The sequence below is a fragment of the Poecile atricapillus genome, chromosome 13 (genome assembly GCF_030490865.1).
Source record: "Poecile atricapillus isolate bPoeAtr1 chromosome 13, bPoeAtr1.hap1, whole genome shotgun sequence".
In the NCBI taxonomy this organism is placed as follows: domain Eukaryota; kingdom Metazoa; phylum Chordata; class Aves; order Passeriformes; family Paridae; genus Poecile; species Poecile atricapillus.
The window spans coordinates 1,615,518-1,641,063 of NC_081261.1; the positions used below are offsets into that span (position 1 = coordinate 1,615,518).

Sequence of the window (25,546 nt, forward strand, 5' to 3'; positions counted from 1 at the left end):
AAAAACAAAAAAACCCCAACAACAACAACAAAAAAACATACCAACCCAAAAAGAAAAATAAAATTGGGCCTTTCTGTCCCAAATTTCCAGCTGCAGCATCCTCTGAGGCAGAGCAGTGGGTTTGTGTCTCTGCCCAGGATGCAGAGGATGGAGGACAGGCTGATCCCAGAGCCACAGGGTCAGGTTGGAGTCCTGGCTCTGCTGCTGTCCCCCAGGGCTGTGTAACAATTAATTATCAATTTAAAATTGGTAATAAATGATGAATGATTGGTGTGTCCCCAGCAGGTCCCTGCTGACACAGCTGGAGGAGCAGGAGGGCTCTGCTCCACGATGGAGAGGTTGGAAAAGAACTGCCTGAAGCTCTGCCAGGGTGAAACAACCCCAGGGAGCAGCACAGGCTGGGGACAGCTCTGGGGAGAGGATCTGGGGGTTCAGGGGGACAAGGAGCTGTCCCTGAGCCAGCAGAGTGTCCTGGAGACCCTGAACACCCCGGAGCAGGGATGGCATCTCCTCCCTGGGGATATCCCTGTGATCTGGGATGGCCCTGCTGGAGCAGGGGGTGGCACCAGTGACCCTCTGGGGTCCCTTCCAACCTCACCCACCCTGTGATCAGGCATTTATGTGACAACAAAAACCACCAGAAATTAAAATGTATTTTAATTGTGCTGAAGAAACCCCAACGATCTCACCAGATTTGACAGAAAGTTCTCATGCTAACAAATCTCCAGTGACAAAAAGGCACACAGACAATTAAAAACAACCATGGAAACAGCTCAGACAGGACAGGGCGAGCAGAGCCACCACCAGGCAGAGGATGGACACAGAACTGATGGCAGGAGGTGAAACAACCTCTGACAAAATCAAATTTTCCCTACAAACTCTTGGCTCTGTCAGCTCTGTCCCCACCCTGGCACAGGGTGACACAGCTCCCCCAGCACCCTGTGCTCCACCACCCACCTGGGGGGTGCTTCACACCTTGGTTTTACTGCACAGACAAATCACAGCAAAAAATAAAGTGATTTTTCTACACACTAGACAATTCCCCCACATTTTACTCCAATAATACATTAATTATTTTGTAAACACATCAGATTTGCTGACCAATGGGATCCAGTCCAGTCCTCAGGTCCTGTTTGGTTGAACTGATTCTCCAACAAACTCCAGGCACAGTTTGCCATTTTGTTCGTTCTGCAGATTATTCACAAATTATTCCGTATTTTCAATACTAAATTAATTTAATTTAAATTAATTAATTTACTAAATACTAAAATTATTCAGTATTTTCAATTATTCAAAAATCATAGCCCAGAACGTACCAAGAACATAGCAGAGATACTCAGGAACACAAAACTAATGACTCATAGCATCTTGTGCTTGTCATAAAAAATGAGATTTTACCTCACCTTAATCATGTTACAATTACATCTCAAACATACATAAAATTCACTTCTTTCAGTAAAAAAATCAGATATAAAAAAATTGGCCCCAAGTTCAACAAAATGTTTCCTATGTGGAATCTTTAAATCTTTTGGGAGCTGGACTAAGTGCTGTCAGAGCTGGGATTCAAATATTTAAGAAGTCATTTTCCCTCAGTGGAAATTTGGTTCTCCATCCAATGCTGAAACATTTGATGAATTTGCCCATCAAAGAATATCAGTATGCCTTAGCCTATTGAATTTCTAGAAAATAAAACAGACAGGTACTAATTATGCTATGAACTAAATATATATTAAATATTTGCCATTTTACCCAACCAGAGGCCTTGTTTTTAGCACTGCAATGATCTGGAAGGAAAAAGCAAAGCTCAGAATTATTTCCACTTCAGAATTGGACTGAAATTATAAAGATCAGGTTGATTTTCACACGAGCAGCTGATCCTGCAAAGGCTTATAAAGATGATGAGCCAGTGTCATTAATTGTTGGGATTTAACGAGGTCATTCCCAGTGCAAAGCTTGCACTAAAGCCAGGATTTAAAGCCACTCTGTGCCAGCAGGGAAGTGCAAATCCTTCTGGTGTGGAGAAAAACCCCAATATTGGAGTCCCACCACATCATCCTACACTCAGCAGAACAAACTCAGTGACACAAATACAAAGCCCCAGCGTGGCAAGAGCAGCACAGGAATATTTGCATCACAGCTTCATCAGATTAGCCATAAAAACCCCAAAAAGGAATTTAAAAATGTCCATTACCTCAAGCATTTAATCACTTTTCCAAAGCAGGTGGGAAGAAAAACCCAACCCACAATACAAGATATTGTCCTGAAACAGATTTTTGCCTGAGTTTAGGACCGAGTCCAGGCAGAGCTCACCAATCTCAGCTCAAGGCTCTGGGCATGGTTTAAACCCAGGATGTTTTCCTGCCTGCAGTTCTCAGCTCTGCTCCTCAGCCCCTCCAGCAGAGGATTTGAATCTCCTGGCAAAAGGCAGCAGAAATAAGCAGAGACAAAAGGGTGGCTGAGATTTCTCCCAGGAGGGAGCACATCCCAGCCAGGTGTGGACTGAGATGAAAATGAGACCAAAATAAATCACCAGAATCCCAGAAATCCCTGATTTCCACACAGGCAGCTCAGCACAGCGGCTCATGCCACACTCACTGCTGAGAGAGATGAGGGATTTGTGTTTACAAACGAGCTGCTGGTAAATCAAACCAGCACTGAGAGATAAAAGAAATAATGGGAAGGATTCCACTGACTGATGAATGGAAAAAAAGATATTTGCCTTTCCAAACAAACTGCAGGTTTGCTGGTAAATGAAATTGGATATTGAAAGATGAAAGAGACAATGGAGGAAACACCATAAATTCCATAAGAATTAAAAATTAAGAGGGAGGGTTCTACATTAGAGGGGAATCTTAGGTGTCAGGCATTCCGGGGAGTCTGTGCCTCTCAAGTACCTCAGGCAGTGGGGAAAGAGAGAGGGACATGGCCGGGAAATTGGGATAAAAAGGAGATAAAAATCTGAGAGACCCCAGGGGAATGGTCCATGGCCTCTCCCTTTATTGGAATAAAGTTACAGGACTCCCCTGTCTCCTTTTTGGACATAAACCCCTGGTGTTTGTGGATTCATTTTCCTGACACTGGGGACAAATCACGACACCAAATCACAGAAATTCCATAATAAAGAGACACCCCCAGGTTCTCCTGAGGCTCCTGGGCAGCACAAACAGCTCTGCCAGCCCCAAACCAGGCTGAGGCTCCAGCAGAGCCCCCAGCCCTGCTTCTCCCAGAGGACTGGGGGGGGTTGGGGTTGTTTTACACTCACTTTACTGTTCAGGAGCTTTGGCTTTATCAAAAGATGATGAAAATGGAACACCAGCACACACAACTCCTGTTTACAGTCAATATTCAGTGTCTTGAGGCAAAACACAGCAGGATGCTCAGCAAGGTGGAAGGTGCTCCTGCAGCGTTTGGGAGCAGGAGGAGCTCCAGAGGCTCTGAGGAAATCAGCACCACAAAATCTCAGCTTTGCCAGTATAAAACCCAAAATAAGCCCACGGCAGGGCCTGTCCCTGCCTTGTGAAGTGGACTGAAAATGGTTTTCGTGTTAAAACACAAGTGAAACATTTCACGAGTTAATTCAGCAGGAGAGTGCTCAGACACTGCCAGTACAGCTGAGACTCTGCTCATTTCCATAATGCTCTGCTGTTGTCATTAATGAACGTGCTAATGATCTCTCAATTCTTCATTTAGACTGCTAATTGCTGATTAGGACATTTGGGAATAGAGTTGAGCTGATTTATTCCAGCTTCCAGTCCGGCCTGGGGTTCTGAAGGTTGCACCTGGGGAGAACATCCCTGCTCCAGATTGATGAATAACCCAAACCAAATCGTTCTGAGGGTCCCTCTTCCCATAGTTTACAAATTCAGGGGATGAGGGAAGGCACAGGAAGCAGAGAGTATGGAACATTTCCCCTAAAAAACCTGGCACTGTTCATTTAAAGCAGCAGAAGGCAGGAGAGCCCTTCCCAGGCCAGGAATTTCACAAGAGCATAAATGGAGACAATTCAGCTGCTGCATCCATCAGACAGCAGCAAAATAGATAAAAATATGGAATTCCTTTATAAAACAAATGCTTTAGAGGAAAGGTTTCCAATCAGTGATCCCAAATCCCTAAATATAAAATTGGATTGCTTTAAAGGGTCCACAAACAAATGCAAGCAAAAAGAACCAAATGAGGTTCATGTCACTGCTAAAAAAAGGTTCCAGGCCTAAAAGGAACAGGGCTGAAAGCCACTGTTCTAAGAAATTCCAGCCATAATAAGCTTTAATCTCCAGTTAATTCCCAAGAACTCCCTATTGCACTGAACTCTGGCAAATGACATTTATTTCAGTTCCCTTTTAGCCAGGGCAGCATGCATTAATAAATACTTATTAATGCTATAACCCCTGGATGTTATTTTAAATAAGAACATTAAAAGTATTTCTTTTGGTTGCCTGGCTGCTTTTGCTGTTGTATTTTAATAGTTTCTTGTGTTTTGCTGGAAATGGAATTTGGAGGCCGCACAAACAGCACTGAGGTCAAATGAAACGTGCTCCAGGTAATCTTCAGCACATCTTTTAGATATAATCTAATTTAATTACCTGAAAAATCATTTTATGGCTCTTTTTTTATTGTGCTTTTATGTAAATAAATACCCAGGAGCGACAAATACACATCCCACTAGTTGTGGGAAGTGGGTCCTTTTTGGAGTTAACATTGCTATTCCTCCCTTCCTGGCACAGGTAGGAATGGACTTGCAAAACCATTTTTTAATGAAGAAAGGTTTGAAATTTGGTTAAGGAAACCTGTGCATGCTCAGAGGTGAAAAAACCTCCACCCAGGCAGCATGGAAAGAACATGGGAGAGAGGGAAAAAGGAAAGAATCACCCAGAGCAGTTTTAATTTAACTTTTGTCCCACTCCTGCCCTGAAGTGCAGCAGCTCCTTCCCTGTGTCCTGCCCAGGGCAAAGGGGTGAGAACAAGCAGCTGCAGGAAGGCAGGAGCATTTGCAATAACAAATCAAATATCTGCAACAACCACGTGCTGTCCTTTCTCATCAGCACTTCCAGAGCTTCCAGCGCTGCTCTGCCCTCTGGCAAAACAGGAGTTAAAAATCAAAACCATTTCAAAACTGCATCAAGGCTTTTGCTCAAAGTTCCAGAGATTCTTTCTGGTCATGTGGATAAAGTGTGATGCAAAGGGACTCCCCCAGGCCATGGCACTGCCATCCCTGCAGGACAAACCTTCCCACCCAGGAGAGGCAACTCTGCATAAAATGGGTTTGGTTAAAAACTGAAATACAACCCAAAAATAAAACCCTGCTCACTGTTTTTCTACAGCTCAGCCCAATCCTCTCTGGCAATGCCAAATCAGCGATTACAACTCCCCAGACTGCACAAAGGATCCTGAGGCCAGAATAAAAATGTTCAGGCAGGAGGTTGCAAAGGAAAAATGCAGCAGAATTTGGAATTCATCTCCTTCATAAAGAAGCCTCAAGGCTGAGACAGAACCGTGGCACACCGAGGCTTCTTTCCTCAGCAGTGCCAGTTCCAGGACATGGGATGGGTGGATATCAGTGATATTCTCCTTTCCAAGCTGTGCTACAGCTCCCCTCAGCTCCCCCAGCACTTCTGTGCTGCTCTGCTCTCCTAAAAAATACAGTCAGTTCAGTAAACACAAAAAGGACTCATCTTCCTGCTGCCTCATCCTTCTTTGAGGCTCCCAGAGTGAAGAGCTTTCACAGAAAGAAAAGAATAACTACTCAGAAAAAAAATCCAACAACAACAAAACAGTTTAAACTCAAAATATCTTTCTATTAACTAAACATTTCACAATTCATAATGGATTTTACACCTTTTCTGACTTCTGGCTCATTATTTTTGAATTATTAAGGATGAGAATGTTGTCTGTACACAGCACCTTTCCCTTTTAAAAGCTGCCAAGCACCTGAAATTCAGATTGTAAACTCCTCTGGGAGGACAGCACCTTCTTCCAGGGATGTGTGCTGTATAGCTGGTATTCATGAAAAGCTGTTCATCTCCCAATTCTGCCTTCACAATTGTCTTCTGCTGCTGTGAGGAAAGAGATCCTCTTCCTACCCTTGTATTTCAGCATGAAGAGCAGGCATTCTTTATTTCCACATAATTTAAAATCAAAATAAAAAGCTCTCTTTACCCTGACCTGGTAAGAAAAAATAAGGTCCAGTGGCATGGACATGTTGGGGCAGATGTTGGATAATCTCTTTGTCCCTTTTCACTTTGGTGCCTGTGATTCTCTTGGCCTGGCATAAAAAACTGCCTAGAAGGGACTTTCTTTGGTTGAAATGAAAGAACTAGATATTTTCCATATCTGATGTTCACAATTCTAAAGAGCTCCTAAATATTAGGAAAACAGTTGACTGACCATAAGGATGAATCAGAAGAGTCTAAAGAGTCATTTGTGAAGAAACAAAATGATTAAAAACAAGCTGGAGAGGCAGCATTTCCATAGGCACAGGCAGGTAAAGGCCTGTGGAGAAATGAGATAACCATGCCCTTGTGGCCTGGCTGAATTGTGCCAAAACCACTGGAGGTGAGAGGTGCTTTAAGATCTTTTCCTGCATGTTTGGATTTGATTTCTCTATCTGAAATTCAGGGAGGTTGCAAAATCAAGCACTGGCCAGTAAAGACCAGAGCAAACAGTCCCTGGCAGGCATTGCTTGGCAAACACCAGGGTGTGGTGATGGAAAGCAATGCCAGAATGAGGGATGAGAAATGAGCTGCCTCATTCTTCAGCTGGACACGAGGTCCAGACTACTCCAAAAATCCCACCCCATCCCCAAGGACAGGGCTGCAAAGAAGACTTGATCACAGCTTAAGAGTGGAGCCGAGACACAGAAAGCTCCAGAGAGGAGACATGAGATGAACAACCCCACGCAAAGTTAAGATTTGCAGGTTGGCCACAATGGGGTTAAGAACTTCATTCAGTACTTCCTATGGAGTCCCCACCCCTGGCAGGTAAATCCAGAGAGATTGCAGGGTGCCAATGTGCTGGCAGCACCCTGCCCTGCTCTCTGAGCACACACACATCACTGCAGACACACAGACACTCAGTTTGCCCAGGCTTTGTCGCAATCTCCTCTCTTTCCCAGCTAGTTCTTCGCAGCACGGTGCCCCTGCGTGCCCAGGGCGAAGTCCACGGCCTGGTGCACGCTGTGGAAGAGCAGGTGGTCCTCCCCCTCTTTGAAGAGCTCTCCTCGGAGCAGGGAGCTCCTGACAGAAGGGTTGCACTGGGCCAGCAGCACGCGGACATCGATGTCCCCGTAGTCCTTGCAGACCTCCTTGAGCGTGCGGATCCCGGCCGTGTCCAGGAACTGCACGGCGCAGCAGTCGATCACTATGGTGTGAAACCCCACGGGATCCCACCCAAAATCCACGGGGATGCTGCTCTGGTTGTCCCCAGCCCCCGCCTCCTTCTCCCTGAGCATTTTTTTCTCCGCTTTCTTCTTGGCTGCCTTCACCCACACGGGGTTGACCCCGGTTTGCTTGTAGAGGGCGGATTTGAAGCACTCCTTGTTGATGTAGTAGAGGGGGGCTTCAAATCGGAACACCACAACCCCAGGCTTGGTTTGCAGGTTCTTGTAGGCGGAGAGGGACTCGTAGGTCTCCGATTCAGCCACCCAGCCCAGCAGCGGCGCCTCTGGCCGCTGGGTCCGGAAGATCACGCAGAGCATGGAGAAGCAAACCCCCACCAGGAGCCCGATCTCGGTGCTGATGAGCGCCGTGGCTGCCATGGTGACCCCCCAGATCACCGTGTCCACCCTGCTCAGGTGCCACATCTTGGGCAGGTCCCTGAACTTGCGCAGGGCTCCGCGGAGGTTGACGATGGTTATGACGGCGAGGACGCATTTCTGCAGGGAGTAAAACAAAGGTGCGATCACGAGGAGGACCAGGAGGATCACCAAACTGGTCACCATGCCGGACACTTGGGTCCTACAGCCCGTGGACTCCTTGACCAGGGTCTTGGCGAGAGCCGCGCTGGTTGTGAAGCAGTGGAAGAAGGAGGGAATGATGTTGCAGAAGCCAATGGCGTACATCTCCTGGTTGGCCCTCACCGAGTATCCGTGCTTCTTGGCAAACATCTCCGAGAGGGACACGGTGATGGCAAAGCCAATGATGGCGACGGGGATGGCGTCCAAGGCCACGCTGGGCAGCAGGCTCCAGTCTGGAGGGCGCGGCGGCAGAAACCCTGTGGGGATGTGCCCGGAAATGCTGGAGCCGTAATTCTCTCTCAGCTTCCCAAAGTGAGATGCCAGAGTGGCTGCCACAACCACAAAGAGTTCCACCGGAATCGGAGCCTTGAGCTTGGACTTGAAGCGCTCGTTAAGCTCTTTGGCTGGGATCAGCACCAGGAAGCACAAGAAGCTGGTGATGAGGTCACAGACGGTGGTCCTGTGGATGTTTCTGAAGATGTTGATCCAGGTGGTGATGAGGGAGCCGACGCCCCCGCTCCGAGGAATGTCCAGGCCCAGCAGGTACTTGACTTGTGAGGTCAGGACAGTGATGGAGGCCCCTGTGACAAATCCACTCAGCAGCGAATCCGAGAGGTACACGGAGACAAAGCCCACTTGGAAGAAACCCATGGCCACCTGGAAGGAATCAACCACACACAACGTGTCAGGACACAAATCCCACAGGTTTTGTCAGCTGGGATAAAAGTCTCCAGTATTCAAACCAGGATTTTTGGGGGTCTCCATCCCCTGAACAAATGTTTATTGTTTGCTCTGCTAATTACCCTGGTGGGGAAAAAGATAAAAAGAAAACGTAGGAAAAGAAAACAAAACCCACATTTGAAATGCTGTCTGCTTTTTGCCATTTCCCTTTCAGTTTCTCTAAACTCTGTGAACTTTGCAAGGATCTGAAACTTTTCTGGTGGCCTTTGTCTGCCTTGCAGTGGAGTTCAGAACCTGCAATAAAACCACAGCTTGTGGGATAATGACTGTCCTTTGCACTGCAGAAAGTTTGGTGCCTCTGACTCAGAAAGTCTGTGAGCTGCAAACTCCTCTGCTGCAGATCATATAAACAGAGATCACTGGGAACTCCATGAGAACCTCAAAGAATTACTGAAGAGAAGGCAGGTTTGGGACCTGGACTGGCTGAAATCAGCTCACAACTCTCAGAAAGGCTCCCTTATAGCCTTGATAATTAATACAAGGTTGTTCTAAGTGTAAAACATTCATAATAATTAGCTTGCCTAGTTAGGATGTATTAGCTGGTGTGAGAAGATTTGCTTGTTATGATTTGACTGTCAAGTTTCTGATATAAGGAATATGTGATTTTGGTTGAGAAAAATAAATTTGAGGGTGTTGGCCTGTAGAGAATATGCCTAAAGCTCAGAAGGACTGAAGATAAATTAATCTGATCTCTTCAGATAAAGAAACTTCACTGTATTTGTACTTGCAAAGAATATTAAGTGCAATTCAAAACTCCAAAACTGCACCCATCCCACAGGGATGAAAGATGAAACCCAAAATCCAGTGTAGCCTGGGAGGCCCAGAATATTTCTCAAATAATTCAACATGAACTTGCAGTACAAAAAGTTCCAGGTTGTGTCCAAAACCTGTGTTTTAAAGTACCACAAACATGTTTTGTTCCCCTCCCATACATTTTGATTGGCTGTCACCCTGGACAGATGAGAACAAATGAATGCAAACTCACAAACACAAATACCACAGCTCTGCAGTCCTGCTAAAAATAATCCCATTCTGGTTAATGTACAAGACTCTAAAAACAAGGACACCTGCTTTAATTTAGGCAAGCAGTGTGTTCCACAAAATAAGAGATATATAAATATAAAAGACATTCTATCCTCTCAGTAGATTCCTTTCCATGCAAGAGTGTTGTTTTGGCTTCAAATGGGCAAACAGCAAAATTTTAAAAGCACATTTACAAATAAAAGGAAACTGGAGATGCTTTTACTGTCCAAATTTTTCTTCGTTAAAGGCAAATTATTAAAGACTGGAATTAGGATCTGATGCACCACATTTTGGCCCAATGAAATGGGGTTTAATGCAAAAAAAAATGAAAATAAACAGAGCATCAGGCCACAGCGAGGAAGGTGGTGAGCAGACCTTGAGAGCTGGAGGTGCAGGTCCTTACAGTCCCCAAAAGAGAAACAATGGAGGCAGGAAAAGCTGTTAAAAAATGGGGAGCACTCCCCAAAAGAGAAGCAAAGAGAAGCAGTGCAGGCAGGAAATGCTGCTGAAAGCCAGGGAGAGCACCCAGAGGAGTTTCCTGCCCCAGGTGCAGATTGAGGATACGTGCAGGCAGGATGGGGACGCGCCCCTACAGAAGAATTTCAGCAAATGCACACCACAGCTGTGTGTCCAGCTCTCCTTACCTGGTAAACTCCAGAGATGAAGGTCAGGGTGGCAGCCACGGCCATGGCGTAGCAGCTTTTGTCACAGAGCGGCTCCGGTGCTGTCCCGTTCCCGGTGCTGTTCCCGATCCCGGTGCCCATCCCGGTGCCCACAGCTGGCACAGCTGGCTCCAGCTCGTAGCCAGCTCTCTCTACTTCCCGATCCACCACCTGTCCCACCATCAGGCAAACCACCCCGAAGATGCTCACGGAGATGTGGCGGGAGGTGCCAAAGATGCAGTAAATGATGCAGGAGAAAAAGGAGGTGTACAGGCCATAAATGGGCTCCAGGCCAGCCAAGAGAGAGTAGGCAATGGACTGTGGGACCAGCAGGACCCCCACGATCACACCAGACATGACATCCCCCAGGAGATACTCCCTGATTTTGTATTTAGGAAGCCACTGTAAGATGGGGAAAAACCCCAAAACACAATCTTTAATTTTGGCTGGGGTGCAGCTGCAAGTTTTCTTGGCTTTTTTAACCAGCAGAGCCTTCATGCTCCTCTTCTTCTCTTGGGGTTCCAGGAACATTCTGTGATGGAAACTGCACTTGGCATCATCTCCTTCTGGCCCTTCTGTCACTGCATGGATATTGTTGGCCTCTGTCATTGCTGCCGCCACCGGGACTCACTAAAAACACAAAGAAAGACCATTAAACCAAAAATGAATGTACAATGTGAGCCTTGAACACAGCATTTATGAAGAGCAAGGGCTGAAACTCTCAGCTCAGCAGAGAGAAAGCAATTTCCAAGCAAACTGGGAACGAGCCTCCCCTCTGTATCCCTGAGAAGCAAGGAATGACCTTTCCCAGGAGGGAAGCTGATATCCTGTGGAACACACCTGCTGCTGGCAGTGCTGGGAAATGGACAGGAATGCAGCAGCACTGCCTTTCTGGGATGTTTCCTTGAGAAAAATCTCTGCCTGCAGCCTGTTCCACCTTGCAAAGCCAGACAGAGGGTTTATTGTCGTGCCACAGTCACTCCAGATCAGCTGCTGAAAATTAACTGCAAGTGGGGCATTTCCAGCAAAGCACAGCTCAGTCTACATCTCTTGTGGGTTGTTTTTTGGTTTTGTTTTTTTTAATGCAGTGATTTCTCCTGCCAAATACTGTAAAGGTTTGTTACCTAAGAAGTGGCTTTTTTACAGCCAATGGCATGCTGCAAAAAAAAAAAAAAAGCACTTCATACTTTTGAAAAGCCGGTTTTACAAGGAAACTGCACCTGATCAAAATAATGGACACAAATGGAAAACATATTAATGGGCACAATGACAGGTAGGTGGGACACTTCTGCTGGAACTCGTACTCTAGTCCAAACTGCCCACAGACAGTAAAACAGGGTAATTATACCAATAATTTAACATATTGCCTGACTGGGAAAGAGCAAAGTCTTGATGAGACAAACCCTAATGAAACTTGAGCGTGACTGCCAGCACTCACACAGCTCTCCCACCTTCAGAAAACATCCAGAATTCTCCAGAAAACTCCTTAAGCCCCAATACCTGGTCCCAGCAGTACAGAGAGGCCATTTCAGCCAGAAACTCATTGGTGTGGGGTGAGACACAGCAAGAGAAGCCTGAGGAGTGTCACTGCCAGGCTCTGCAGTCCCAGAGTGCCAGTGACAGCACGGATTTGATGTGCTGCTCACGTCTGCTCCGTGCAGTGCAAACATCAGCCAGGCTGCTGTCCATGGAATGCTCACTGCTGAATTAATTGCCCAATTAATTGTCCAACTGTCCTGAATTAATTGTACCAATTAATAAATTGCTACTGGAACTGGCAGTGCTAAGGATGCCACCAAGGCCTCCAATAACCCATGTCCTCAAGTGCCACATCTACAAGTTTTTTAAATCCCTCCAGGGATGGGGATTCCGGCACTTCCCTGGGGAGCTGGGCTGGGGCTGGACAGCCCCATTGGTACAGAAATATTTCCTAATTAAAACACTCACTGCTCCCATCCCTGCAGTGTGAGTTTCCCAAAAAAAATATGGGAGAGAAAAGTGACTTTGTGTGGTGCCTACTGCCTTAGGACAGCCTGAGCAGAAGGAGCCCACAAAAGTAGAACCAGCTACAGGACTTAATATTTAGAATGGCTTCTTCAGAGGCTTCTAGAACCAACTAGAAAGTAATTCCACCTAGCTAATCCAACTGCTAATCCAACTGTCCCACCTCACACCATGTCCCTGAAGCTGCAGACATATCTAAAACCAACACAGATGCTGACAGAAGATACCAGGGAGGAGCTTGTGTTTTATCTCCTGCTCCATGCTGGGACTCCCAAAGGTGTTTCCATTCACCACAGACCCAGACAGGGAGCGTCTCTTTGCTGGGTGAGCTCCTGCAGCCTCCCAAACCATGGGCAGAGAGGAGCCTTTCAAACACAGACCCCAAACCATGGACAGAGAGGAGCCTTTCAAACACAGAGCCCAAACCATGGGCAGAGAGGAGCCTTTCAAACACAGAGCCCAAACCATGGACAGAGAGGAGCCTTTCAAACACAGAGCCCAAACCATGGGCAGAGAGGAGCCTTTCAAACACAGAGCCCAAACCATGGACAGAGAGGAGCCTTTCAAACACAGAGCCCAAACCATGGGCAGAGAGGAGCCTTTCAAACACAGAGCCCAAACCATGGACAGCCCGATGGCAGCAGCAGGGGTGGATTTTCTGGGTGATAGGGGCTGTATCTCCCCTGCTGTAATACCCCAGGATCACTGAGGTTTGAAAAGCCCTCCCAGCCCATCGAGTCCAAGCTGTGCTCAATGCCCACCTTGTCCCCAGCCCAGAGCACTCAGTGCCACCTCCAGAGCCACGTGAAGGATCAGGATCTTTAAATGAAGAAACTGCGCTGTGAGAAGGGATGTGCTCACAGTGATCACACTTGGAGGAGACCCCCAGCCCTACCCTGCAGGTTCACAACCTCACCCCCCTGTACAGCTCTGCAAAGTGGGCTCAGGGGTGATTTACAGCCCTCACAACCCCCCTAAATACACAGTGAGAATCGAGGGAGTATTACAAAAGCCTGTGTCAGCTCCACTTTGCAAAAGCACATTTTGGAGCTGTATTTGCTCAAGAAATTTTATTTGTTTTACCAGCACAGAGTCACAGATCAAAAGGCTTCTCACCCACCCAAAGCTCAGCAAATCAACACTGTAAAAGCTGAGGGGAAAAAAAAAAATCAACCCAGACTGCTTTTTATGTGTAGCAATGAGTTTGTTTTCTGAGATTTAAGTAAAGATTTCAGTAGGGAAAATCCTTCTGATTCCTTCTGCTCCTCCTCCAGGACTTGCAGGCAGCTCACTGAAACCTGGGAATTTTCTTAGATGTGCCAAGACAAACCCCAGACAGCTCAGTTTGGGGCTGCTGTAAAACATCTGCATGGGAGGGGGTGCCTGGGTTTCAGCACTGTCCAGACAGTAGGAAAATGTTCTAATGAAAAACCTTTTTGGCTCCAGAACTCTGAGCACATACTGGGTCTTTGTGCTGACTTGCATGACAGCTTTCTCTCCATGGAATGAAAAGGACCTTTCACCATACAGTCTGTGCCCCTTGCCATGTCAGGATAGTAGGAAATGACACAATTTCCAACACTCATTTCACCCTTTTCTGCCTCACATGCTGCCCTGTATTAATTTTGTAACCGTCAGCCCAGTCTTGTCTAATAAAACTGGATTTTGTTCTTAAACATTAAAAAACCCAACCCTGAGGAAACCCCTCTGGTTCATGCTTTGGACACTGAAGGACATTCTGTACATTTAACTTGAATAAGGAGCTGCTGTGGTTTTTATTCTGAAAGCTGCTATTTACACACAACCTAGAATTCACTTTTTTCTCTCCTTTTGGCCTTTCAGGGGGTGTCTCCTTGCCACTAACTTTGCTTAAGGTAAAAAAACTCCAAGACAGAACTGAGGAAATTTCCAGTATCTGTTATCAACTGACTGTCGTAAAATAAAGATACAGGGAGGTCCTGCAGTCTCTAAAAGGCATCAGACCTCCAGACTATTTCTGGAGCCCATCTGGGCCCTTTTTACTGATCCCATGATGTGGCAGCATCTGCCTGGCTTCTGTTTTTGGGGGAGCACTACCTGCAGCCCAGGGCTGCCTTGGACTTCATTTGTCTGTGGCAGACCAGAGTCACCTTGAGAGTAAGAGAAAAATGGATTGTGAAACTCAGCTGCTGAAATGACTACTACAAGGTGAAACTTCAGATGTGAGCATTTCAGAGTAGAAACTAAAACAAAAGTATCCTTTTTACAATAGCCATCTCAGTTTTCCTTATTTAAATTATCACTGTATGTGATCACCCCCCTACCTTGCTGGACAGGAGAGTTTACATGCATAATCTAATGCATAAATCCGTAATCTAAAAAGATATGAACAATTTCTGGAGAATTATAAAGGAGAAGCATGTGAATGAGAAATTCAAGTTCCAAAGAAATTGAACCAGTAAGAATACAACAAGAAAGCATATCACAGCATTTTGACAACTAAATCTTTGACCTTTCTCTTGTTGGACAACGGCCTTTTTCAAATAATGTCTTTACTGTTGTGGAGCAACAAGGAAATTCAATATTACCATGATAACACCCAGATAAGGACTGGAACAACACTGCCTGCATCTTGAAATTTGACATAATCATTCATATCCTCCAGCGAAACATGCAAGCCACAAACATTTCCTTCCACAAAGGACTGCAAATAACATGAATAATGAAAACCACGTTTAAGGAACACATGTGGAAATAGAGCCGCCTTACTTCTGGCACCGTAACCAGCAGATATCCATTCATGCAGGAAAACCTGCAAAGCCGGACAATAAAAGCTCGTTTTTGTGAAATGTGGGGTTTTTGTGAAATGTGAAATCCCTGAACATGGGATCTTCTGGGAAGGGAACACTGAGGAGCTGCCTGGGGCAGTGAGGATGGGCTGAGGAAAAGCTGCCCAAAGGAATTTCCTCAGGCAGCAGCTGCCCATGGAAAACCACCGGATAAATGCAACTGCGCTGGTTGTTGTGTGTTAACTGATGAAATTAATAAAATCCTGCAAGAAGAACCCCGCACGCTGTGTAACTCCTGGAACTGCGGGGTTTTGCTGAGCGCTTTGGAAGCCAAACCAAACATTTCGGCTCCCGGCAGAGCGAAAGGGAAGCGAGAGCAACAATTGAGCTTTTAATTCACTTTCACCCTCGGGCTCCCGCTGCCTTCCTCCCCAGCCTCCTGATGGATTTCCACGCGCATTTTCCTCTCCTCCCGCTCGTCCCGGGGGTGCGAGCAGCGGCCCGGGAGGCTCCGAGCCGGCCCCCGCTGTCCCCCTGCCCAAGGCCCCCTTCCCTCAGCACTCACCGCCCGCGGCTCCCCGGGGACACACGGAGTTACAGACGGACGGAGGGACAGATGGAGGGACAGACAGACACACGGAGGGACAGATAGACACACAGACAGACACACGGAGGGCCCGCCCGCCCGCGGGGCCCGGCAGCACCGCCCCGCTCCGGGCAGGGAGGGCCGGGCAGGGCCTCGCCTCTTCCACCCCTCCCCGGCCCGCTCACTTCCGAAGGGATCCGGGGTTCAGGGAGGCCCGGGAGAGGCTGCTCCTGCTCCTTTAGTTTGCACTCAACCCTTTTAAATTGGAAGTATGAATTGATAATGTGAGGCGAAGTGAGGTTAAAGTTTGTGCGGGTGGGGGAAGCGCCACACACTCTGGCCCCCTTGCTCTGCGGTACCACTGGGGTTTATTAAAAAGATGGGGAAGGGTGAAGGATCCTTGGCAATGGGGGTATTAAAAATCCCAGGTTTCTCTTAAACGCTTTGCTCTTATTTCTGGGCTGGAGGTTCAAGGTCGGAGGGGCCAAGCCCAGCCCTGTCTGCCTTCCCTTCCCACTTGCACAGAAAAGCAGATGTTTCTCCTGAAGTCAAACATTGCCCAATATTTGCATTCCAGGTGGGACCTTGAGCCTTCAAAAAAACCCCATCAATACCCAGGCAGAGCAAACGAAGCCAATTTCAAGCCTGCAGAATTCATTCTCTTGTCTTTCAGTGTTAAGCAAATGCTGTGAATCTTACTGTAGAAATACTGGATATTTCCATAGGAAACATTTCCCTTCTCCACGAGGGTTTATTAGATGTCATGGTAACCAGAAAAAGACAATTGCAATGGAAATAGAAGAGCTCCCTCCCTCTCCCCTGACTGTCCATTGTCAAAAACATCAGTGACTGGCTTCCCAATCCCTTTAGGGACTTCCAAGGGAGTTTTAATTGAGTTTGAAGTATATGGTGACTCCAAGACAACCAGAACAAATCCTTGGGAGGAGCGACATCTATGACAAAAGCATTCAAAGCCTTTTGTGTAGGGACTCTGCAGAATCCTAATAAGAAATCACAAAGCAAATCAATGGATGTTCCAGCATTTTCATTCTTGTTCTAGAATCACAGGCTGTGGTAAAAACTTGGATCGTCCAACACATCATGTCTTTGTGGAAGAAACAGGGAAATAGTATCTTTGTGGAATGTGATATTTAAAGAAAAAAAAGCATTATTATTTTTCTGGACCTAAAAAAATGCAGGCTTTTTTTCATCTTGCTTTTAGACTGATTTTCTAAAAAAAATGGGTGGAAAAAATCCAAGCAATTATTTAAGATAATTAAATCATTTCACTTCCAACTGCTTTCCTCTTCTCGAGGTATATTAAGCTTTATGGTTAATATATTTCTGTGCTGAGGGAACCTTTGGCCTTAGAAAAACGTGCCTCTGGGGCTCCTCACGCTCCAGAATCTCCTGCCAAGGAGCTGGGGTTTGCTGACACACAAATGCCAGCGCGTGCCATCTGCCCATCCCATTCAGCCTGCCTGGCAAACCTGCTGCTTCTCCAGATCACCACATCGTCTTTGGAGCATCAAATCTCCACAGACTGCAAAATAACACTGGAAATTGCTTTGTTCCACTGAGCAGGTACTCCTGGGCAGCCTTGGGAGCCCTCCCTCCTTGTCTTTTGCCCAGCAGCTCCTGTCCAGCCCTGCTGTGCCCTGGTGCCACCTGGCACATTGCTCTGCGGGCTCCTGTGATGGTGTTATCAGTGCTCTGTCCACAAACCCCACAGGCAGTGGCTCTCCCTGGCTCTTCCCAGTGTTTCCCAGGCTCCCAGCTCAGCATTTTCACTCAGCAGATAAAGGCAGCCTGTGATTTCCCCCAGCTCTCAGCTGCTTTGTGCCACCTGCCCCCCTGCCTTGTGTAAGGAGCCTCCTGCCTTCAGTCCTGTCCTCCTGGCACCTCCCTGCCCAGTGCCCTGGTCCTGCTGGCACAGCTCTGTGGAAGGATGGCTGGGTTATGCTGAAAGTGGTTAAAAATGAGTTATTTTCTCTCCTTGCCCTTCCCTCCCTCTCCAGCTCTCAGTGCACTGAGATTCAGGCCTGAATTTGCACATTGTTACATCAAGTTTGGAGATGCAGAAGATGGAACTGTCTGGTTCTCACCTGTGAGTTCTATCAGAGCTGGGGCAAACCTTCCTCCCCAGCCTGACCTGCTGGGCTTCATTAACAAAGCCCTCATTAATGTCACACTCAGGTCTACGTGTGGCAGGTCTGACTTATTAGAAAACCCATAAGACTAAGTAACAGAAAAAGGCCCATCCTAATGCTTGAAGTGCATTTAATTTAATTCACTCACATTATTCAGTGCTTGGCAAAACCAAAAAAGAGGAGCTAAAATGAGCTGCTTTTAAAGGCTTCCATCAAGGATGAGACAAATGCCAAGTAAAAATTGAGTGGTTGGAAGGGAGAGGGCGTAATACAAAAGGAAGATGCAATGAATCAGAGTTCTTAGGTAATCAGAATACTTAAGCCATAAAGATGTCAAAAAGACATAAGCTCTGTCCATATCTCAGGACAATTATACTGCAATCAAGAAAGAGTGTTCTGCACAAACATCTGTGCAGAATTGCTGCACTCTCAGTGTGTGTCACTTAGAGTCAAGAAGTAATTAAGTGATAAAATTTTCAGAGTGTTGGTATGTGTTAGAAGGCTTAGTTCAATAATTGCTGGACTCAGTGTGTTTTCTCACCCTGCTTTCATCCAGTCTTTCAGCTCTTTGCTTCCTCAAGGCTAAGGCATGGAACATTAAAACAAGTCACAAATTCCGAGGAGTCTCTTTGCAAACAATCAAACGCATGGGGGAATTAAACTGCACCAGCAACTTAGCATCTAACTCAGAAATTCCACCTTCCCAGATACTCATTTTCATCCAAAAGCTCTCTGAGCCTGCAGCAGGATTACAAATCCCACGTTTGAGTGAGGGTTGCTGTCTGCAGGGATTTGCGGCACTGCAGGAACTCTGCAGCAGCAGCATTGACCTGCACTGGCTGCTCCCAGCCCCTTCAGCTGGCAGCCAGAGAGAAGCCCATGTCAGGAAAGTGCTGAAGGACAAGCTCCTTTTTCCCTTTTTTTTTGCCTCATCTGAGTGGCTGAGAGCAGCTGCCCTTTGTGCCTTGCTGGCTTCAAGCAGGAAGGAATATTTGTAAAGTCACCTTGAGCAACCGCTGAACTCCCAAAATCTTGCTAACACTTTCTGTTATGCTGACAATTGATGGGTGCAGCAGAGCCAGGGCTGAGCACACAGCACAGCTTGGAGAGTCCATTTAAACCTGGAAGAGAGGTTTAAATCTCACTCTAAATCTGAGATGGATTGCTGTGTTTGTTTTTAATCCCTGAAATCAGGTACGTGTTGATTATCACAAGTGACAGAACTGAGTTGTAGCCACAAGTCCTGTAAAAGGACAGAGAATTTCAGCCTTGATTTCTTTGGAGTCTACCCACAAAAAATGCTCTCAAACAACTAATTCCTGGTGATAGTATGAAATCCTCCAGCCTTGCTGAAGTGCATCTATTTGGTTATTCAGCAACATAGTGACAACGGAATCACCACAAATCATCGCACAAAAATATAATTAGACCCATGAGATGATACAGTCCACAGTTTGCAATGCAGCAGCAGTTGGAGATTTTATTATGTTCATAGTAATTCTCAGCACTTATTAAAAAAAACTTTTCATATGTTCCAGAACTGATTTGAATGCAAGGTAGGAGGGGAGATCAGAACACTTGGCGGATTCTCATTATTAGAAGTCATCATGATAATACAATGCTTCCCATCCTGAGTTCTGGTGACATTTTTTCCTATCTTTCTTATATCTGGCGTTAATAGAATTAAAATTCTCAGACAAGTTTTTACGATGTTCCTTCTCGATGATGCCTTCCTGCAGTAGGAATAAACAAGATGAAAAAGTTTCACTTACTGAAAAATAAAGTAATATTTTATAACATATTGGACAAGTTGATTCCAAGTAGAACATTGTCTTGTCTCATAAAAAAATATTTCTTTTCCCTGACCTGTTTTGAGCAATTGTCTGGTTCTGTATAAAGCACAGCCATTGACTGAGCTCACAAGAATAATAACTGGACATACACACTGATTTAAAAATATACCTCTAGATTTGCTCCAAAAGTTAAAAAGTGGCTAAGAAAGTAAGATTTTATTTTGAATTTACTAATTAAGAATAAAATGATTTGCAAACTGAACTTTAGTTGCAGCAATTAAAATAATAATTTTAAAAAGTCTTTTGTATAACTTCTAAATAACATTTATTTTAAAAAGCTTGTAGAAAAGCTAAAATCTGACTCCTTTCTTTTAAGGTGAAGGACAGCCTTAGGCCTCAGACCCTCAACACTCTGCTTAGGTCTCCTTAAAACTGAAGCAGGAAAGTGCAGGACATACAGTCCTTAAATGAACAACTGAAGAAACTTGCAAGGAACATTTTGTAAGTAAAGAAAAGGATTTACCTGCTCCGCTCCATTTAGTTGGTGGAGTTTATCTGAAAAAAAAAAAAAAAATTAAAAAAAAAAAATAGAGAAGAATGGTTAACAAAGCTGGCAATGAACTCAAATTTAGGGCTGGGTACCTAAATAACTCAGAGATAAATCAGGAGGTGTTGCATATAGGTAAAACCTTACAAAAGAAAGGCCTTGTAAAAGCACAGCTCAGGCCTGCACATCAGCCTGCATTCATGAGAATCAGCCTGCGTATCAGCCTGCTCCTGTGAGAACCAATTTGCACCTGTGTGAAAAGGGACTTGTACCCATGAGAACTGATTCTGTACCCATGAGACAAAAATGTAAACATCTTCAAAAAAGAAAATCTTCAGCGAGCAAGTACACCAGCAACTACTAACCCAGGAACTGAGCAGCAAAAAGTTTCTAACCAATTAGAAGGAAACACGATGCTTTTAGAAACAATATAAATATAAGTGAACAATTAAGTGGAGATATTTGTTGCATGAAGAAGAGGTGTCCTGTCTATGTCTACTGCAACAAGGAGGGGATGGGGCTGGGCAAACACAGAGGATGTTTGTTGACAGTGGGACTGAGCACCCAGAACTTGGGAAGTTGATGGGAGCAGGAAACCACATCAGAGAGAGGAGAAAGGGGACTTGCACTGTTCTTAAGACCTCTTCCTTGTTATCCACAGAAACCTGTCCCCTCCTCACCACTCTCAGGACCCCACAGCAGCCCCTCACACCCTGGTGGAAGGATTGGGGTCCCTGTTTCCCAGCGGGGCCGGGTCGGGGCTGCTCACCGCGCACATCGGCCAGCACAGAGTCCAGGTGCAGCATTAACCTCCTTCTCCGGGTTTCATACTCGGCAAGCATTCTCTGATCCAGCTGCACTTTCTCCACCTTCACACTCTTAGTGTACAGATCCAGACTGGCAATCCTAGGGAACACAGAGTCATTGCACCAGGAAAAAACATCCAGCATCCGAAGGTAACAATTCTTTGCTAGGACAGAGTCTGCAAAGAGGAGAGGGCTTTGGCACCATGAATTATTATTGGGTTAACAGCCTTTTGTGAAGGTTGAGTTCCAATTTTTACCTACTTTTATTTATCTGGCAGTGCTTTTTGCTTACCAACCTGCACTGGAACTTTCAAATGCTGATAATGAGAGAGGAGGAGGTGTTTTGATATTTCCCATGTGTAAACACAGCCTTACAAGCTCTCTGTAAGAGCTGCAGAGAGGCTCTTACTGCTGTAGCAGTGACAGAACAAGAATGCCAAATACATTCAGTGGTGTCCAGGTTTCTGGGAAATTACCTTGATCCCAAGGGCTAGGATGTGACTTGAAGCACAGCTGTAACAGACTGAGCTGCAGCCCTGAGGTACACTTGGATTCCAAATTCTCCTTACAATCCAAGTTTGAACTCAGCTTTAATCTGTGCAAGTTACAGAGGTGGCACCTCAAATTCCAGGCAGATGTTTGAGCCAGTCCTTTATGCAGCTGGGGCCTCCAGTGCTGCTGCAAAGCTGCTTGTGGATCTGGAACTGCTGGTGTGGTGCTGCACCAGTGAATTACAGCTGACAACAAGACATTGCATAGGAAGTGGTAAATTATAAATTAAAGATATCACTTTCAAGAGAAGTGATAATAAATCTTTCTAGCTACCAAGCTCGTCCACAGCTCAGAAACTTGGTGGGAAATGAGCTGGTTACCTCTGCTGCCAAAGGCTGTTTCCTGGGAATTCAGCTGAGGGAGGGTCACCCATGTGCATCCAAAACAGTGTTACTGTAAACTGAACCCTAGGGGCTTCATCTCTGATAAAACCAGCCTTCTGGCAATAAAAGCCAGTGGTTTTCATCAGAAACCAGTCAAAATGAAACTGAAATGTAAAGGGACAACAGCAGGCAGTGATCTCTCCATCCCTGTTAATTGTGTGGATGTGGTGCCCTCTGGCTCAGCTGGAGTAGGGAGCAGCTTTGCTGCACAGGGTGGTGGGGTTTGATCCCAATTATCAACACCGAATTTTTTCAAAGAAGAAAACAAGTGTTATGAAGTGGAACATACCTGTCTGTGACCGGTTTCAGTTCCTGAAAACAGGGTTGCAAAAAAAAAAAAAAAAAAAAGAAAGAAAAAACATCATTAGTGTGACTTTCAGAAAGGTCACCTGGCTGAGAAACAGGCAGATCCATGAAGAAAAGCTGAATACCACTGCTTACTTTGAAGAAGAGGAAAACATCTGGTTGCTCTTTTATCTCCTGCAAAGCTTGAAGATTCTGCTCAGCCTGGTCTCTATTCTGTTCAATTTCCTTCCTTGTGTTGGCAACGACTGCCAGTTTTGCTTCCTCATTAGATTGAATGTCACTCAGTATCATTGTCATTTTCTCATCAAGCTCCGTCTTTACTTTTTCAAACAGTTCTTCCAGCTGAGAAGTCAGTGATTTGGTATTGATCTAAATGAAGAGATAAGAAAAAGGGGCACTGGCTCAGAAACACCACCCTTCAGTTTAGTGTCCCTGCTTATCAGTTAGGATTGTATCTGTCCTGGCTTTAGGAGGAAGCAGACAATAAACATTTGCTTAGAATATCTGATTCAACGGAGGCTTTTCAAAATTAATCCTGATATAGTAACAAAGTCAGATGAATTTCAGCTACCAATATGACAGCTTACTGGAACACACTGAAAAACCCACTTGTAGATATAAATTGCTTTTTTTTAATTAAACAGGTAGAAAACTTTAAAAACACATAATCTTATGTAGAGTCTGTGGGCTGCCAGTCCTGCAACCTGGTCTGTGCAACCACAACACCAGGTGGAATTCCCCAGCTGCTTCCTCCTGTGGAAGAGCTGGAAGGCTGCAATAAATCTTGACTTCTGGCAGTTTCTCAAACCACTCTTTCCCCCCCTCTATTCATCCGCTTCTAACAGTATAGTTACCATCCCTTATTGCTGGGAAACTGTGAAGGAAAGATTTTCTGAATTAGCAATAATAAGGATACCAACCTTGATCTGATTCTCGCTTTCCTGAAGATCTTCTAGAGCAGTAACTAAATTATTTTTGGATACCTCCAGCTGTTTCATGGTGTCGATGAGTTTAACCTGGCAGGAGGAAAGACAGCACTGAACTTCCCAGCAGGAACAGCTTCAAAGCAGCTGGCAGTTTGTGGAGCTGGTGAAAAGGCCATTGTCTCACACATCCCACTTCTGCTTGGCAGCCCTGAAACTTCTGATAAGCAACTTGGGGGAGAAAGTTAGTTTGCAATTCATGTAACTGCAAAGGATGCTTCTGCTAATTCCTGAGGAGGCTGTGACCTGTCCAGAGGGAGCCATTTCCTGGTCGTGCACTGGGTTCCTGCAGGGTTTTTGCTTGGGCTCTAAACTGAGCCCAGATATTTCAATTGTGAGGCAGTGACTGAGCATAGGAAATGCATTTTATCCCCTCAGTCTCAGCTGATTCTGGAGCACTGAGTGCCTCTGGAATCCAGTCAATCCTTGGACACCACCGGGGATGGGGATCCAAGCCTCCCAGGGCAGTTTCTTCCAATGTTTAACAACCCTCTCAGTGAAGAAATTCCTCCTGATGTCCAACCTGAACCTCCCCAGCACAGCTTGACACTGCATCCCCTCATCCCGTCACTGCTTACTGGGGCACAGTGCTGATCCCCGCCGTGCTGCAACACGGACAGCGCCCAGGGAAACGACCCGGAGAGGGAAATCTCCCTTCCCCAGCCCAAGTTCAGTAGCAGTGGCATTCCCGGGGCTCTGTGGAGGAAGGGATTTTCTAATCTCTGCAGGAATATTTCTCAATCCCAGGCAGGAGCACCGCAGTCCCGGGGCTGCGCCTCAGTGGGGCAGCGGAGCCTCTGGCTGGCTCTGTCCCCACACCCTGAGGGACTGACCCACGCTTGTCCCCGCCAGCCTCAAACACCTTTCCCAGCTCTTCTCCCTCTGCTCAGCTGTCCACACTATTCTGGCAACACACAGGAGGGAATAAAAAGCAAATTGCACCACATTGCACCAGTCCCTTGCTGGGGCGGAGAGGAAATCCCTGGAGCTGCCCTCACACCCATCCCCATTCCCCGTGAAAGCCCCACCAACCTTCCTGCGGCTTTCCTTTCCTTTCCCCCCTCCAAGGCAGAGGCCATAGGGAAGGAAGAGCTCCTTACCAGCTGTCTGTCGTGTCCCTCCTTCATGGTGACGACCTTGTGGCCCTTGTGTGTCCCGGCGACGCAGCAGAGAACGCAGATGCACTCCTCCTCTGCCAGGCAGTAACACTCCAGCAGCTTGCCGTGATCCTGGCACCTCCTCTCCTCCGCCTTCCCTGCTCCCACCTCCACCAGGACGTGTTCCTGATGGAAACCCCTGGCGTTGTGTTTGCTCAGATGGACCCGGCACAGGCTGACCTCGCAAACCAGGCAGGTTTTCAGGGCCGGCTGGGGCTCATCCAGGCAATACTCGCAGGGAACCACTTCGCTCTCCCCCTCCTTGGCGCCTTCGTCCTGCTGCAGGCCTTCCCTTACAGCCCGTTGTTCGTCAGAAGTGGTGGCCTGAAAAGCCTGCACGATGCTGTCCAGCTTGAAGTTCTTCTGCAGCTCCAGGCTGGGCCCCAGGCAGGTCCTGCATGTGGGGCAGGGGCTCTGGGAATTCTGCTGGGTTCCCAGCACCTTCTCAATGCACTGCCGGCAGAAGCTGTGGCCGCAGCTCAGCGACACCGGCTCCTGGTACAGCCCGAGGCAGATGGGGCAGGTGAGCTCGGCCTCCAGGTTGTCAGCCCATCCACATCCCTCCCGAGCTTTAGCCATGGCTGCAGCGAGAGCAGAGAAACGAAACTAAAACCAGGGCAAGAGCCCGCCCACGAGGCTGCAAGCACTTCCTCCGCAAGCCCTTCCCTTCCAAACCCTCCCTCCGCAAGCCATTCCCTTCCAAACCTTCCCTCCGCAAGCCATTCCCTTCCAAACCCTCCCTCCGCAAGCCCTTCCCTTCCAAACCTTCCCTCCGCAAGCCCTTCCCTTCCAAACCCTCCCTCCGCAAGCACTCCCCTTCCAAACCCTCCCTCCGCAAGCACTCCCCTTCCAAACCTTCCCTCCGCAAGCCATTCCCTTCCAAACCTTCCCTCCGCAAGCACTTCCGTTCCAAACCCTCCCTCCCCGAGTCCTTCCCTTCCAAACCTTTCCTCTCCAAGCTCTTCCCTTCCAAACCTTTCCTCTCCAAGCTCTTCCCTTCCAAACCTTCCCTTCGCAAGCACTTCCGTTCCAAACCCTCCCTCCCCGAGTCCTTCCCTTCCAAACCTTTCCTCCGCAAGCCCTTCCCTTCCAAACTTTTCCTCCACAAGCCCTTCCCCTCCAAACTCTTCCTCTCCA

General features: G+C 46.7%; 2 protein-coding genes across 4 annotated transcripts; both read right to left on the minus strand.

The window, feature by feature from the left end:
- Positions 1-640: 640 nt before the first annotated feature.
- Positions 641-15,762, minus strand: SLC26A2 (solute carrier family 26 member 2). 2 transcript variants are annotated; one of them, XM_058848838.1, is made up of 3 exons: positions 15,712-15,762; positions 10,357-11,004; positions 641-8,605 (listed from the first exon to the last, which is right to left on the minus strand). In XM_058848838.1, exons 2-3 carry the CDS (start codon positions 10,981-10,983, stop codon positions 7,109-7,111), a joined length of 2,124 nt encoding a protein of 707 aa, XP_058704821.1. In that variant the 5' UTR covers positions 10,984-11,004; positions 15,712-15,762; the 3' UTR covers positions 641-7,108. The 2 variants fall into 2 exon arrangements, with proteins under 2 accessions (XP_058704821.1, XP_058704823.1); XM_058848840.1 differs by lacking the exon at positions 15,712-15,762 and adding an exon at positions 11,177-11,196.
- A 3,062-nt stretch (positions 15,763-18,824) lies between these two features.
- On the minus strand, positions 18,825-25,384 carry LOC131584191 (probable E3 ubiquitin-protein ligase MID2). 2 transcript variants are annotated; one of them, XM_058849065.1, is made up of 8 exons: positions 25,355-25,384; positions 24,353-24,990; positions 23,190-23,285; positions 22,405-22,638; positions 22,253-22,275; positions 20,992-21,128; positions 20,199-20,230; positions 18,825-19,615 (listed from the first exon to the last, which is right to left on the minus strand). In XM_058849065.1, exons 2-8 carry the CDS (start codon positions 24,986-24,988, stop codon positions 19,478-19,480), a joined length of 1,296 nt encoding a protein of 431 aa, XP_058705048.1. In that variant the 5' UTR covers positions 24,989-24,990; positions 25,355-25,384; the 3' UTR covers positions 18,825-19,477. The 2 variants fall into 2 exon arrangements, with proteins under 2 accessions (XP_058705048.1, XP_058705049.1); XM_058849066.1 differs by lacking the exons at positions 18,825-19,615; positions 20,199-20,230; positions 20,992-21,128; positions 25,355-25,384 and adding an exon at positions 21,426-21,765 and having other exon boundaries at positions 24,353-25,135.
- Between the last annotated feature and the right edge of the window lie 162 nt (positions 25,385-25,546).

Coding starts and splice junctions, on each gene's coding strand:
- SLC26A2 (XM_058848838.1), bottom strand. CDS start 10,983: ATGACAGAGGCCAACAATATCCATGCAGTGACAGAAGGGCCAGAAGGA. Junction 8,606..10,356: donor TCATCTCTGGAGTTTACCAG/GTAAGGAGAGCT, acceptor GATTCCTTCCAG/GTGGCCATGGGTTTCTTCCA.
- LOC131584191 (XM_058849065.1), bottom strand. CDS start 24,988: ATGGCTAAAGCTCGGGAGGGATGTGGATGGGCTGACAACCTGGAGGCC. Junction 22,639..23,189: donor AAAGCGAGAATCAGATCAAG/GTTGGTATCCTT, acceptor CTCTTCATTTAG/ATCAATACCAAATCACTGAC. Junction 21,129..22,252: donor CTGAAACCGGTCACAGACAG/GTATGTTCCACT, acceptor TGTGTTCCCTAG/GATTGCCAGTCTGGATCTGT.